This window comes from Triturus cristatus, chromosome 5_1 (assembly GCF_964204655.1).
Source record: "Triturus cristatus chromosome 5_1, aTriCri1.1, whole genome shotgun sequence".
Lineage (NCBI taxonomy): Eukaryota > Metazoa > Chordata > Amphibia > Caudata > Salamandridae > Triturus > Triturus cristatus.
Genome location: NC_140587.1, coordinates 843846570 through 843861608, shown reverse-complemented (window position 1 = coordinate 843861608; position 15039 = coordinate 843846570). Strand labels below are relative to the sequence as shown.

Genomic DNA, 15039 nt, shown 5'->3' with positions numbered 1-15039 from the left:
AAGATAAACACAATCTTTTCTGAGAAAAGAAGCACTTGCAGGTGTCTGCCACTAAGTACCAACTGTATTAGCCTTGAGTTAAAGGGAGTATTACGAGTTAAGCAAACCTGTCAGAGAATATCTCATCCTGCACTCCCAAAAACGGAACACACACCCACGCACACACAAACACAATAATTGGTATTTTACTATTTGATTATTTATTATATGCAATTTTTCTACAAATCGCAAGTATAAGAAGCATTACTTCTGCAAATGAGTGCAAAGGTCAAATATGCCCCACGCATATTTCACACACATCCCTATTGTACTAGTTTAGCTATTTGGTTGCAAACAGCAATCTAGCACCATGGTTCGGTAAATCCTTAATAATACACTGATATGCAATACCTCCCCACGTTTCTTATGGTAGCTTCAAGTTTTAAGTAAAAAGTCCAAGATTCACCACTCCCTCCAGCAAACAGTCTGTTGTCTAACACCACCCCTGTACCAATATCATGTAAACATTTTCTAGGTCTGATGTTCAATGGAGTGAGGAGGGGTTGCCTCATGGGTTGCTCTTGTAACATTATAGCAAAACATTTTCAAAACGTGCATGCAAAAACTTAATTTAACTTTCCTTCATTCTTCCTGCAGGATTGAACACACAAAGGCATCTCCCTCTTAGCTTCTTTTTGCTGCCATTTTTACAAACAATTGGTGCACCAGAGAATGACAATTTTACTTCTTGGCCCTGATAACATTTGTTAACACAAATATGACAGTCAAAGCCCACTTTTAATAGTTGCAAAGCAAAAGCAAGACGTTAGCCTCTTTTTGTAAGCCTTTCAATTGCACTACGTTTGCACTATTTAAATGAACTGACTGTGTTATCGTAGACCACATTGCATGCAATCACGCCTGTTTGTGCAAGCAAAATAGAAAATACACAGAGAAGCCATTTAACACTTAGCTTGTTACAATATAAATCTGAAAACAACGTTCAATCTTGAAAGTAATGGTGATATGTTTTGTAAGACTATCAATATTAAGGCTAAAGGTGTATTGTACATAATTCTTCCAAAATAGTGTTAAGGAGCAATACATCGATCCACATTTAGGCATGTTATTTCCAAACAGGATAAACTGCGTAGAATAACATTCACATTAAGGGGTCCACCAAACGTTTGAAGAAAAAATATTGTGATACAAGAATCTAAAAAATATTGTCAACTCAAAAATATAAAGGGATTGAATATAGAAGGCAAGATTAGTGTTTAGGTATATAATATATTTTTTTGAATATCATTGTATTTAATATGTTTTTCTTTAATATAGTTGCATGAAATATCATTCAATAATTAACTAAATATATTATTTATGGTATTGGTAGCAGGTATTAGTATTATAATATTTTTTATGGTAGAGTATCATTATTAATTGAAATGTTTTCAATTTAATTAGTAATATTTCCATTTACAAGAGGGTTGTTTGGTTTGTAGGGGACTAGAGTTGGACAATATTTAAAATATATATTATTGTTTTTGACATTTTTTTGTAATTAAATTAGAGATAGATTGTATTGTATTGTATTGTAATTGCATTTATATAGCGCTTACTACCCCATACAAGGTGTCGAAGTACCCATAAAGGATTAGTGGTGCATTAGTATAGTGAAATATGAAAGTAATTTGAGTGGTGGATATGTTAGTCAGGTATTTGGGTTCAGAAGGATAGTCATGCAATAGATTACATAAATTAACTGTTAGTTGGTATTTTGATTATTTGTTTTTAGCTGACATTTGTTTGAAAAATTAATTTATTTCTACGATTTGGGAAATCATTTCTTCATTTATCATTTCCTTTGATTTTAAATATTTTATTTATTTATTAATTCCATATTAATAATGTTTAATTTTCAAAATAGACATTAGTTAATTTTATTTGTTAGTGTTTTTTGGTTTGTGGGTGTGTGTGTGTATTTATTTCAAATATTTTTATTTTGACCTATGTGTATTTATTTTGTAATATAAAATGTTTTTTTTTTCAATTTAATGTAATTCTATTAATCTTTATTCAATATATTTTTTTCATTTTAAATGTGTTTTAATATTTCTGTTCTGTATTATATACATATACATTTGTTTTAAAGTTTAAGAGTTGCAATAATATATATAATCCCTCCGGAGGCTGACACTTCCCTTACTGTTGCTCATGTTTGAGTGAGAATAGTATTTCTAACCCTTCCAAAGTAAAACACTTTCCCTGTTTTTCCTCAGGTTGGAGTGGGAAAGATAAATTTGACCACTTCAAAGTCCAGTAATTTCCCTGGTGTTGCTAAGAATGGAGGGGTAATAGTTGCTCCAACACAACCTAAGTCCAGTAGTTTACCTACTGATGTGTGTGCTGGAGTGAAAAAAGAAAATCTGGCTGCTCTAAAGTCCAACACTTTGCTACTGTTACTTTAGCTTGCATGAGAAAAGTAAATCTGACCACCCCCAATGGCCAACACTATCAATGGGTGTGCTTATCTTGGAGTGGAAATAGTAAATTAGACCCTTCCAAAGTTTTGTTTTGTTATTTTTTGTAAAGCGCATTGCTGCCCCAACAACCGGGCTTCCAGCACTGGACCCAGAAGACAAACGAGCTGCCATCTCCTGGCATCACAGAAAAGAAGGTGGGGGTAGATGGGGAAAAGACTTGTCTTAAGAGATGTCCTAAAAGGCAGGTGTTTCAGGATAATCCTGATGTAGAGAGGAGGTGCGTTCCAGAGAAAAGGTATCAGGGCACGGGAAGAGCGTCCGCCAGCTCTTAACCTTCGGACTCAGGGTATAATGGTCAGGTTAAGGTCGGCAGAGGCCGTGAGGGTAGGTAGGGAGATAGAATGTTGCAAAGGTAGGGGCCCCCTGGGAGTGCAGGGTCTTGTGGGCAATGCACAAGGTCTTAAAATAAATGGTTTTGTCTGCAGTGAGCCATTGCAGCCTGCGGTAAAGACCGGAGGTGAAGAAGAATTTGAGGAAGGAGAATAGCAGGCTATCTGCAGCGTTTTGGGGACAGCTGGAGTCTCATATAGAATGATACAGTTATCTTACCGGGACACGATTACTGCCTGAATGATGGTTTGATGGGTGCATGGATCAAAGAGGCTCAGGATGTGTTTAAGGCTTCTCATAATCCAAAAACAAGTGCCGGCTGCCGATTTGGGTTGATCCTCAAAGGCCAAAGTGTAATCCATCCAAACTCCTAAGATTTTGATAGAGGACTTAGGCTTTGGGGGAGAACCAATGGAGGTAGTCCACCAGTGGTTGCCCCAGACGTGAACATGTTTGCCTAGTAAAACTGTTTCATTCTTATTTGCATTCAGGTGTAGACAGTTGATGTTCGTCCACTTTGCTTCAGCAAGCTTGCCCTTTTGGAAGTTGGCCAGCCATATCTTGCGTAGGATTCCTGGAGAGTGAAAGAACGAGCTGGGTGTCATCAGTATATGACACCAACACAAGCCCATGGATTTAATGACATGTGCCAAAAGTTGAATGTAAATATTGAGTAATGTAGGACTCAATGAAGAGTCCTAGGGTACCCCATAGTATACAGTGTGAAGTTGGGAACTATGAGGAGGAGAGATGTTCTGGAGGGAATGCTCAGATAGAAAGGAGGAGAACCCATACAGTGCAGACCCACCTATGCCAATGCCCTGTAGCCGCTTGAGTAGAGTTTTGTGAGACACCATGTAAAAAGGGGCGCTCAAGTCAAGCAGGATCAGGACCGATGATCTACCTCGTTCAGGGACGCAGGAAGTTGCTTTGTGACCGTGAGGAAAGCCCAACGTTTTCCCAACGTTTGCTTATGTTGGAGTGGGAATAGTAAATCTACTCCCCCCGGCCCAATAAGTCCAACAGTTTAACCCATTGTTGCTCTGTTTGGAGTGGTATTGTAAATATAACACCTCAAAATTCCAATACTCTCACTGCTTTCACTTAACTTGGAGTGGGAATAGTAAATCTGTCCATTTGAAAGTGTAACAGTTACTCTACTGTTTTTCATATTGGAGTGAGAATAGTAAATCTAACCCCTCCAAAATCCAGTACTTTCCCTGCTGGTGCCTATGTTGAAGTGGAGAGTTGTGATAGTAATGTTGGCTTCTACAATGTTTAACACTTTCCCTTCTTTTTTTCTACATTGGAGTGGCAATAGTAAATCTAACCCTTCCAAAATGTAAGACATTCCATACTGCTATTTATTTTGTTTTATAACACATAGGGCCCGATTCTGATGCGGTTTGGAAGGCTTCCCGACCAAATGGGTTTGGGAATAGTTTCCAACCGAACAGGATCGGGAGAGTCCAACTGACCGAGTACGATGCATCTGGATACTTCCAGATACAATTTGGTTGGACTCCCATTGACTTAAACGGGAGCCTATGTTCCTAACCGCATTGTAATCGTGCCCTTGGCTGGAAAGACACATTCCCGATCCGATTTGGATAGAGCAAATGCAGTTATGAGGCCTTCCTAACTGCATCAGAATCAGGCCCTTAGTATTGGTTTCATAACACAACTGAAACAATAATTTGTGAAACTGAGCGAAGCAGGGCCCATGTTCAAGTGCAGGGCAACATACAAGGTATCAATCCATGTCACATATGTGAAATTCAGTAACCAGCCTGATGACAGATTGTTACAAATAACACCAGGACACATGGTCCCCTACACACCCAGTGTCTCCTTTAGTTCATGGGCCCCTTAAACAAGTCCAGGGGCCCCAGATTCACTCATATTTCCTTTGGAACACCCCATGCCTTAAACACCACTTTTTTCATTGCCACCCAATTGTCCATGCCTCGAGCTTATATGTGCAGTGATGGCGCTTTCACGTCTCGCCAGGTCTCTCTTGGCCACCAAATAGGCCATGGCCATAAGGGCTCAAATGGCTCATGGCTTCCCAGCATGTCCATATTCCCTAACAGTCTAACCTAGGGGTCCATAGCCAACGGCAAGCCCACCACCCACTCAATCTGACCATTTAACTCCCTCCAATACTCTTATGTTACTGGGAAATCCCATAATAGGTGATACAGGGAGCCTGGAAGCCGTGGTACCGCAGGCTACGGGGATGAGTAAATCCTTGGAAAATACTTAAACTGGGGAGGGCGGAAACACATGGATATAGCTAACATCCTAGAGGCCATTTTAGCCTCAACCCATTCTTTCATCGTCAAGGGTCTCCACATCCTCCTTCTACATCATCCTCAGGGTCCTTAGGGGGTCCGGCATGTTCACAACCAATGATTTGTATAACCGCAAAGTACTACCTCTGCCCAACTCATCCATTACCAACTTACATTCTAGTGGGTTCAATTCTAGGACGGTGCCTAGTCTCTCTGTATAGCACTCTAAAATATAACTTAGCTGAAATTATCAATACAACTGCGAGAAGTGCAGCTGAAACTCTGTCACCAGGTCCTGAAATGACCACATCTGCCCCTCCATCCATACATCTCATAGTGTAGAAATGCCAATAAGGTACCAAGAATGAAACCCACCAAGGCCTACTGTCTCTGACAACCATGTCCAGTTCCAGAGAGGAGTCATCCCTGTAGGAGTGCCACACAACTTCATGTGACAGAGGGCCATGTACCAGCAATGATTAGGAGCCTGTGTGACAGGTTGCCCTGGCATACAGCAACAGAAGTAAGCCATAGGTGTGCAACAAGACCAGCTCCAACCTGTGAGCGGGATCACCTCTGTCTGCACAGAACCAGTCATTGATGTTTATCAACTGTGTAGCCTAATTATAAAAACTAATATCCACGAACCCTAGCCCACCACTTCTCAAAGGACATTCTAGGTGATTTTCCCACCCCTAAGAAACATGTGATATGTGTCTGCAGACCAGTAAAGAAAGTAGGTTGAAGCGGGTGGGAATAATGATGTAGGACATATAGGAAACTGGGGAGGGACACCATCTTAAAGAGTGTGCCACAGTCTGCTATTGAGAGCGGCAGCTTAGACCATTCCTCCATGTTCCGCTAAGCCCTGTTCAGGTGCGGGCCACAATAATTTCCTAATAACTCATTGGGGTGAGGGCCACCTTTGTGCCTAAATGACACAAACTACCCTCTGCTACTGCTAAATGATGGTCGACATCCCCCTAGTCTATTGTTCCCTTTTAGACACCAATGTTGACTTCTGCCAGTTGACTCTGAGCCCTGATGCCTCCCCTTACTACTCCAGGATCTACTATATAGTGGGTATACCCATTGATTGAACTGGGGTCCAAACTGCATTTTCTGGAAGACCGCCAAGAGATAAGGCAACTGCACCGTATCAAAGGCTTATTCAGAATCGACCAAGAGAAGCAGCTCATCGGTGTGGGCTAGCGCCAAGTGTAGGGGTTGCAGACAATGCCTTGTGCGCCTGCCCGGCATAAAGCCGTTCTGGTCGAAATGCACAACCAATTAGAGCACCGTATTTAGGCGCATATCCAAGACTTTGGCTAAGAATTTCACCTCTAAGTTGATGGGCCGATAAGACCCACAGTCTTATCGGCCCATCAAAAAAAGTGGTTATTCAACATGAGGCACGATCCAATTGACATTTTGAATCATTTTTTGTACAGTCCAAAGAATCTAATTTCTGATGAAAAACAATGACCTCCGGACCTGCCAAACTTTCTCCAGATTGTCAGTAATGATGATTTTCGAATGTCTAACCCAAACTCTGAGGAGGGAAGTAGAAGATAATCAAGGTGGGAGGTGGTGTCATATGGATTGGAATAATATAGGAATTGTGGCTTGGTGCGGTGCTGCATCTGCCAAATATCCACCAACCCCTGAGCCTCAGCCCAAGACCCAAAGTGTATTGAGCGAGCAACATCCTGGGTGGAAGTCGTGTCCATCTCTGGGTCATTCACTGCATTGAAACCTCTCCCCAGCAATGTAAATCAAGGCAGAGTGGTCGTTTAGAGCTGGGCCACTGCCTCCAGGGTCATGCCCAATATCTGAAGGGGTATAAAGACACTCTCCAATGTTCACATTACACCCTCAAGAGTCCCATGTATAACCACAAACCGCCCCAGGGGATCTGTATACACTTCCTGCAGTTAGTCCCGAGGATGTGTGTTTCTTAAAGCATGAGAACAGCAGGGCGGTATCACTGCTGCCGCTTAATCTGGTCATCAAGGCCATTTACATTCTCAGTGACTATTTTATATTCTCCTAATGTACCTGCCATAGTTTCCACACCCATTGTAGCTGTCACTGCAAAATAAAAAAGCAAGTAAAAGAGACCTGAAATAGGCCCCACTTCTCAAATATGAAAAACAAAAGAACATTTCTAAAATTCAAACAACTCTTTCAGGGCCCCCGGAAGTGCCAGAAGCCAAAAACCCATCCTACCCACCACCCTACACTTTCCTCCTTGAAGCAGCTTTCGCCCTTGTGACCACACAGCTAAGACTCCCAAAACAAACTAAATAACACCAGGGGGTAAGCCTCCTACAGCCCCCAGTCAGGTATGACTGTATAACACACTGTCTTAGCCATGGCGGCGGCTCTGAGGGCCTAAGGTGTCTCGAATAGTCCTATTGCTGCCCAGCTCAGTCTAGTCGGGGGAGCTCTCCACAATGTTGATCTCGAGTGCTTCGGGCAATAAGGTGTCACCTCCTCCGACCTATGTCACTGTTTGTTTCTCCTAGTGCACCATGTCAATTGCCTCCAACAAATGTGGCCGGAGGACCAGACACTCCTCCACCCAGGCCCAAGTGCTCTCCGGGGTGTCAAAGAACAGTGAGCGGTTATTGAGGATCATCTTGAGGTTTTTCGGGAATTGCAACATGTACCTGATCTGCATATCCTGAAGCTTCTCCCTCATAGCCAGGAAAGTGCATCACTGCAGCTGGACGTTCAGAGTATAGTCCAGAAAGAGCATGACCTTGTCCCTCCACAGTCCAGTTTGTCCAGCGTCTGGCCTCCTGGAGCACAACATCCCTGTTCACAAAGTTAAGGAGCCGGGCAATAATGGGTCTTGGGTGGTTCCCGGGGTGTCCTGGTGGCAAGGACCTATTGCATGCTCCACCACAAAATAGATCAACAATGACTCCATTGGCTTTCATGAACTGATCCAGGCCATGATAAAGTCAGTGGGCCAGGGACCCTTAGCTCCCTCTGGGACCCCCACAATGAGGAAATTGTTCCATGGAGACCTGCCCTCAGCGTCATGAACTCTGGTCTCCAGGGACTCAATCAGCCCTGTAGGGCCGCAAGCAAGGCCTGAAAATCTTAGTAGTGTCTTCAACCTCGGACATTCTCCCCTCCCCCTTTGAGGCCATTTCCACCACGTTGCGGATATCTTGGCAGGGAAGGGACTAGTCGATAATCAGTTCTCCTATTTTGCACTCTAGTGATGCACAAGATTCAGTGATAGCTTGGAGATGGGATGCTGTGAAGTCCGGGGGGGGCCTTCCAGCAGAGTTCCATCTCCACCACGCTCATTTCGATCCACAGCAGGTCAGGTGAGCTTTTTGATCTTCCCTTGGGCAGGGGCTTCTGCCTTCTCCTTGCTCATCATGCCTCAACCGCACTCCAGGTGTAAATAGAAGCAGTCAGGGGGACACTAGGTCTCAGATCTCTTCTCGCAGGGCACAGGTGGAAGCACCTCAGCAACACAGCACTAGCAGCCACACTCCCACAGTAGCCAATTTGCTCAGCCGAATCAGTTGTCTTGGAGATCCTTACTCTGTTGCCTGGACCCCAAAGACCCGGGCCCTCCGGCACCACCAGGCTGCAGTCCCTGGCAATAAGGAACCCAGCAGCTGATGAAAAGCTGCTGCCTCCAGTTACTCTCCCTCTTGTGACAGGCCTCCAAGCCGATGCTGCCTGTTCAGAGTGGGGTCTTTGCTCCACAATCAATTCAAAGGTCTGACACTCTTTCTCTCGTCGACACCCCTCTGCCCAGTTCCTCTGGTATCATCCTGGGGCCACTGACCTCTCCCAGGGCCCTTGGTTCAAACTCCACAGGCCTCACCCCCGAGCTTCCTCTCAGCCACTCACTCATAGCCGGCACACTCGTCCAGCCATGTGATCCCTCCTCACCCAGCTCCCGGCCTCTGAAAATTGGCAACCTTCAGATTCTCCCTGGGAGACAAAAAACAAATCTGCCATCTTAACCCCCTGCGAGCGGCCCTCAGCCCACGTCAGTGCGGCCTGCACCATCGACTCACAGTCACCTCCGGGTGGGCCCTGTGGATCCACAATTAGTTTGGCACCACCGGGAGGGGAGATGGGAAACTGGACAAACTGACACAACCACTGCGGGTATGCCTACAGCGTTGTATGCAGTTCGATTATATAGGGGCTGGTAGCAGAGCTTGCAATTTATGCAGCTGCCATCTTGGGTACTAGCCACTCCCCCGCCCCACTGCTGTTTACTTTGGAGTTAGAATAGTAAATCTGTCTCCTTCAAAGTCTAACACTTCCCCTACCGTTATTCAGTTTGGACTGTTAGACTTAACATTTATTTTTAAATTATTTATAACAAATAATTAACTTATATATTTTTATTTTATCTGTTCGTTGTGCCATTATACTCAAAGTTCTGAAGCCCTCATTGGACACAATCTTCCGGTTTGAAACACTGGAGATAGTTTTGGTCCATAAAAGACCATAAAAGACTGTGTTCCTAGGTAAAACATAAAGCAGTACCAAACACTAACTTTTATATAACTGCAGTCACTTCAGTGTCAACCACAGAAGGTTCTTTGTTTCTGAACAACAGCAAGGAGGATGCATTTCTAGTATTTTCTGCTGTTTCACATTTCCAATAGGATAACATTGATACCGTTTTCCAAAGGCTTTCCCATATAGTAGTTTATGTTTAATTTATAGAATGTTTTCTCTACATCCACTTTTCTTCATCTCTAAATATATTTCTTTTTAAATAATTGTTAATTCAATTAACTTTGTTGGACCTTTTATGCTCATTCTTTCTTAGGCGGAGTGTTGCATGGCCAGCTGTTGCACACACATCACATACATTTATTTCAGAGAAAGACACTGCAGATGGAGCAAGATAACTAGAGGGAGATAATGACTCCTTCCTGAAACCAGTATACATTTGTGTGTTTGATTATTCGGATATGCCTGGCACTCAGGGGCATATTGACAAGCCCCTATCACCATGGGAATGTCACTTTATTTCCTATGGCGATAGGGGCTTCGCCTTATTAACGTGGCTTAACACCGCCTTGTGAATAAGGCACCCTTTCATGCTATGCTTAGGGTGAAAGGGTAGGACAATGGGTGTTACTGTGGGCGTTCCACAGCAACACCCATAGATTCTGATGCTGCTCCCTATATACAAGGGAGGCAGCGCCAGAATTAAGACCAAGGAGAACCTGGTCTTACCCTGGCACAACGAGGACAAATGTTTTAATTCTCCTCGTTTTTGATGTTTTCATGTGTGCTGCGTTGAGCAGCAAACATGAAAGTAGCAAAAGGCCAATGATTGTTTTGTACAGGAAGGTCCCCCTTCTTGCACATAAACAATAATTTTTTGAAAATGCTGTTTTGCAACTTCTATGTTTTCTGCATTAAGCAGCACACATAGAAGTTACAAAACCGCATATGGTGCAAGGGTGCCTGCATTGGCACAAGGCTAAGTGTAGCGCCAGCGCAGGGGGAAACAGTGCTGTATCATGTTCTTGTAAATATGGTGCACCCCTGCGTTTCTGAAGTGGCAGAGTGAAGTGTTAAGACAGGAAGGCTAACGCCACACAACGCCACTTCCTTTGCAAATTTGCCCCTCACTCTCAATTCACATCAAGGATGTGCCCTGTTTTCCCCATACTCTACACATTTAAATTGTTTAAATGAACAGGTTTACCTATCCTTGCCTACCGTACTGTAGATGGTCTAGTTTTAAATAGGGTGCCTTTTTAACATGTAAAAGTCTTTGTTTTCAATGTGGATAATCTTCTGCAATAGGAAAACGTGTAGACAATGTAGAATTTTCAACCATTGTCATCAAGTTGTTATGATCCTTTAATAACGGGGAATCTGCATCTCTTTACATTTCAGATAACACAGCTTCAGTATTAACCCACCGAGATGGCTTCAGTTACAATGAGCAGCACACATTTTTCTTACTTGTTGTGATAATGGACAATGGAAATCCTCCACTCAGCAGCACCAATACTCTAACCATCAGTGTCTGTGACTGTGACGTAGATGGTAATGAACAATCGTGTCATCGAGGGACTTCCTTCTTTTCTGTGGGTTTCAACAATGGAGTCTTAGTTGCTGTTTTGGGGTGCCTTTTCATGTTATTAGGTAAGAAAATCATATTGAAAGGCAACTTTAACTTTTGAAGTTTGTGCTGAAACTGAAATCTTATGGTTTGAAACTGTGCAGACATTGCAGAAAAACGTTTGACTTACATATTTTCAGAGAGGAACAATACATTTTCCGCCTTTGGAATGTGCGGTCCCTCATGGGTTATTGCTCAAATCCAATTTAGGTTAAGTTGGCAGGAAGTGACGGCAGTGCCTTATTTGCTTTAGTTAACTCAGTTTGGTTGTTAATTCTCTTCCATAAAACTGCATTTTCAAACCATTGCGAACTAAAGAAAATGTCTTTCTCAGACGTATTTCTTCAAAATGGCCAGTGATCCAATATGTTTTGTTAGTGCCTAACAAGGTTATTCTCCCAGTGAGGAACTCATTCTTTCCTCCGTCAGGAAGACTAAGCATTGGCTATTCCCAGCAGTCTGTGCCAAGATGTATCACTCATTTCCCTTTGCAGTCATACAGCCAATCAAGCCCGTTTGTGTACAGGACATGCCTACTCCACCAGGGGAAGTGCAGACAGTTACACCTCTTTTCGGGAACCTTACTCTGAATGAGATCCATATGTTGAAATGTTCTCGCCTCACTTTCTGGGGATGCAGTTCATATTCTGAACTCATGATTATGAATGAATTAATATCCCTAACTCTCCATCATAGCTATCTTCATTAAGTTCATTGATAACTCCCCCACCACGATATGGAGCATGGTAAATGTTCTCTTGAGAAAAGCATTTGAGATCCTTTTTAAAGCTTTCTGCAAAATGAAGTCAGTGCAGTTCGTTCTGGGCTACAAGGATTGTATTTCCTACAGTAGAATTTCACTTTAGTACCTCTTCTAAGTTTCAACTTAAAATACAGTGGCGGCCACCACTAACAAAGAGTGGTGAGCAGGTAGGGAGTGAGCGTGGGGGGAGGGAGCCCACTGGGGGGGCATGTTATTAAAAATATAATAAAGAACTTACCTGAAGCTGCTGTCTACCTCTTGCGTCGCATCGCTCTTGCTGTCCTCTTTCTGGTCCCAGCTGCCCCTGGGACAGACTCCCATCCATTCCCCGTGCTGCCGAGCAGTGCATGGATTGCCCTGAGAGGGCTGAAAATACGCTCTGCTCAGGTCATGGAGTCTGTGCGGTTTTTCCGGATACTGAATGCAGCCGGGATGAAGAAACCTAAGTGCGCATGTGTTTTTTGGTCGGCCTGAGACGGCTGGCCAAACACATATGCACACATAGGGATTGCACAAGCACTCCTCCTACCCCCTTCCATCGCTGAACAAGCTGGCTCAGAGCCGGCAAACGAAAAAAAAAAACAATGCTAGAACATGGTTTTATTTTTTAATTGCTGACTCTGTGCCATGCAGTGAGGCGACGTTCCTCCGCCATTGCAGAAGAGCCGCCGCTGTTAGAATATATGGAATATAGTACCCCTGCACTGCAGTAAAAACATATTGCAAGTCAATAAGGAGTTCAATGAGCATATAGAGGAGTGAGGCCAAAGGACGAGTTCTTTTATAAGGTTATAGAACTCCGAGAATGCCTACAATATCATTATAATGAATGGCAAGGAGTACTTTTTTTAGAATACATGGTCACCCCAGCACCTTTACTACAAATCCCTGAAACCCTTGGTGCATATCTCTGTCAAATGAAAGAGAGACCAAATTGGTAAACATGAAGGATAAAAATAGAATCTGTAGTGCAAAATCAAAAAAGCTATTAAATATTTGTTGCAAAAAAAGGTATTGGAAGCAGTTGAATACAAGTTAGTTATTTTTTTTTAAAAGAGCATGCACAATACATTGGCAACAATGCATGCCTCCTGGTATTAAAATAAAAACTGCATTGTTTTACAAATGTACCTGTTTAATGAACTAGGTGCATGTTAACTATCTGCTCTTGCATAATAGTATGCTACATTAAATATAGACTAATGCTTTGGGAGTGACCTGAAATTAACCCCTTATTTCCCTTCTATGGAAATACCATTATAGGGGATGCAAATAATACTGGAAGAGGGCAAATACTGAGGAGTGCACGATTTTATGGAACACAGTATCGATTTATTGAACACAGTATCGAATCCTATCTGCTATTACCCTGGTATTTCACCTGGAGCCTTCACCAGCTTAAAATCTCAGCATGACCCACTATTGCACGACACTCAGAATTGTCAGGCCTCTCGCCATGAGAGCATTAAGAGCTGCTTGGCCCACGCTGCATGAACATGTGTGTCACATGCCCTTTTTCTGGCTATGTGCAAGACGAAGAGAGTTTTTATATAGCGCATACTCGACCCGAAGATATCAGGTATCAGAGCGCTTTACGTGAGCACCAGTTTCGTTACAGATGGACACATTAATTTTTGTTAGGCACGGGGAGAGTAAGTGATTTGCCCAGAATCACAGGATGTTGAGCGTCCCTGCCGAGACTCAAACCCGGTTTCCCAGCTTCGAAGTCGACCGCTCCGGCTGTAAGGTTGCAATAACCGGAATTATAAATTGTACATTTTTGTAAAAAATATTCTCATGTCACATATTTACTAATTGATGATACCCCTTTGCCTACATCCTCTGAATAAGTGAAGGTGGTATGTGATGTTTCTTTATACTCACGATGCCACTTACACCACAAGAGTCAGCTTAAAAATAGAATTAGCATGCAAAAATACAAAAGCAATGTTTTTGAATGACTATAAAGGGTACAACATTGTGAGTGTTCACCACATTGTCACTGACATCATCTCTGGCACTCTCATGGGAATGCCCTTACTTATAGCCACTGATTTTCTTCAGTAATGAGTACCAGCAGGGCCAACATGACTCAACAGAACCTGAGTCTGTGATTCAGGGTAGATAATGTATTCTGCAAATGAAACCTAAATGATACTTAGTTGCTCAAAAGGTTAAACTGCTCTAACACCTTATTTATTTACCTGCTCGCTTGATAGCTGGATGCTTTGGTGGTATGCCCCCTTAACAGCCAGTTGATTGATATTGAGCCCCAAAGTTGAAATGCTGAGTCCTTACCTTTTTCTAGACCCCTCATTATTGGTAAAAACATCTCCAGTGACAAGTGTTTGAGTAAAGATTTCTGACTTCAGTTCTGTTAGGAGAGGATGTCTGAAACAGCCATAAAAGAAAAGATTTCTTCTGCCATCTCAAAATGTAGAACACAGGGCTGTGAAAAAGGACATAGGGCGAGTAGTCTTTAACTGTCACCTCTTTAAAACCAAATATAAAAATTGTTAGAGGAATTTGGCAAGACAGGATTTATATGATATGGGTATTTTTATGTATGCAGTGTTTATACAGTGAGTACATAGCTAGGAAGCGCTGCACATTACATGGGGATTTGGGATATAATCGATACCATGTACATTACACAAATACATTTCACTTTTGGAACAGAGAGATTGCCTGATTTGTCCAGAATCACAGGCTCAGAGGCCAGGATCAGAATTTGGGTCTGGATGTTCCAAAATCAGCAACTCGAACCACTAGGTCACATCCCCTCATATTCATTTGTTAAGTTGTTCTTCTGCAACTCGAACCGCTAAGCCACATCCCCTCATATTAATTTGCTAAATTATTCTTCTGAATAAAAATATCCCCTGCTGTAGCATGTCAAGTTACTTACAGGAAGAAAAGTCCCTTCATGTACACCTCCAGGAGAGATCATGGTCGGACTGGCCAGTAGGGCAACGGGCATGCCAGAAGGGCTTG

At 42.8% G+C, this 15039-nt stretch overlaps 1 protein-coding gene across 1 annotated transcript in view; it reads left to right on the top strand.

Moving 5' to 3' along the window:
• The window catches only part of CDH19 (cadherin 19), a 925430-nt gene that overhangs the window by 858042 nt on the left and 52349 nt on the right, over positions 1-15039 (top strand). Inside the window, exon 11 of the mRNA XM_085605889.1 lies at positions 11054-11305. Within this exon, the coding sequence (XP_085462015.1) occupies positions 11054-11305 (252 nt within the window). The remainder of the gene's footprint in view (positions 1-11053; positions 11306-15039) is intronic.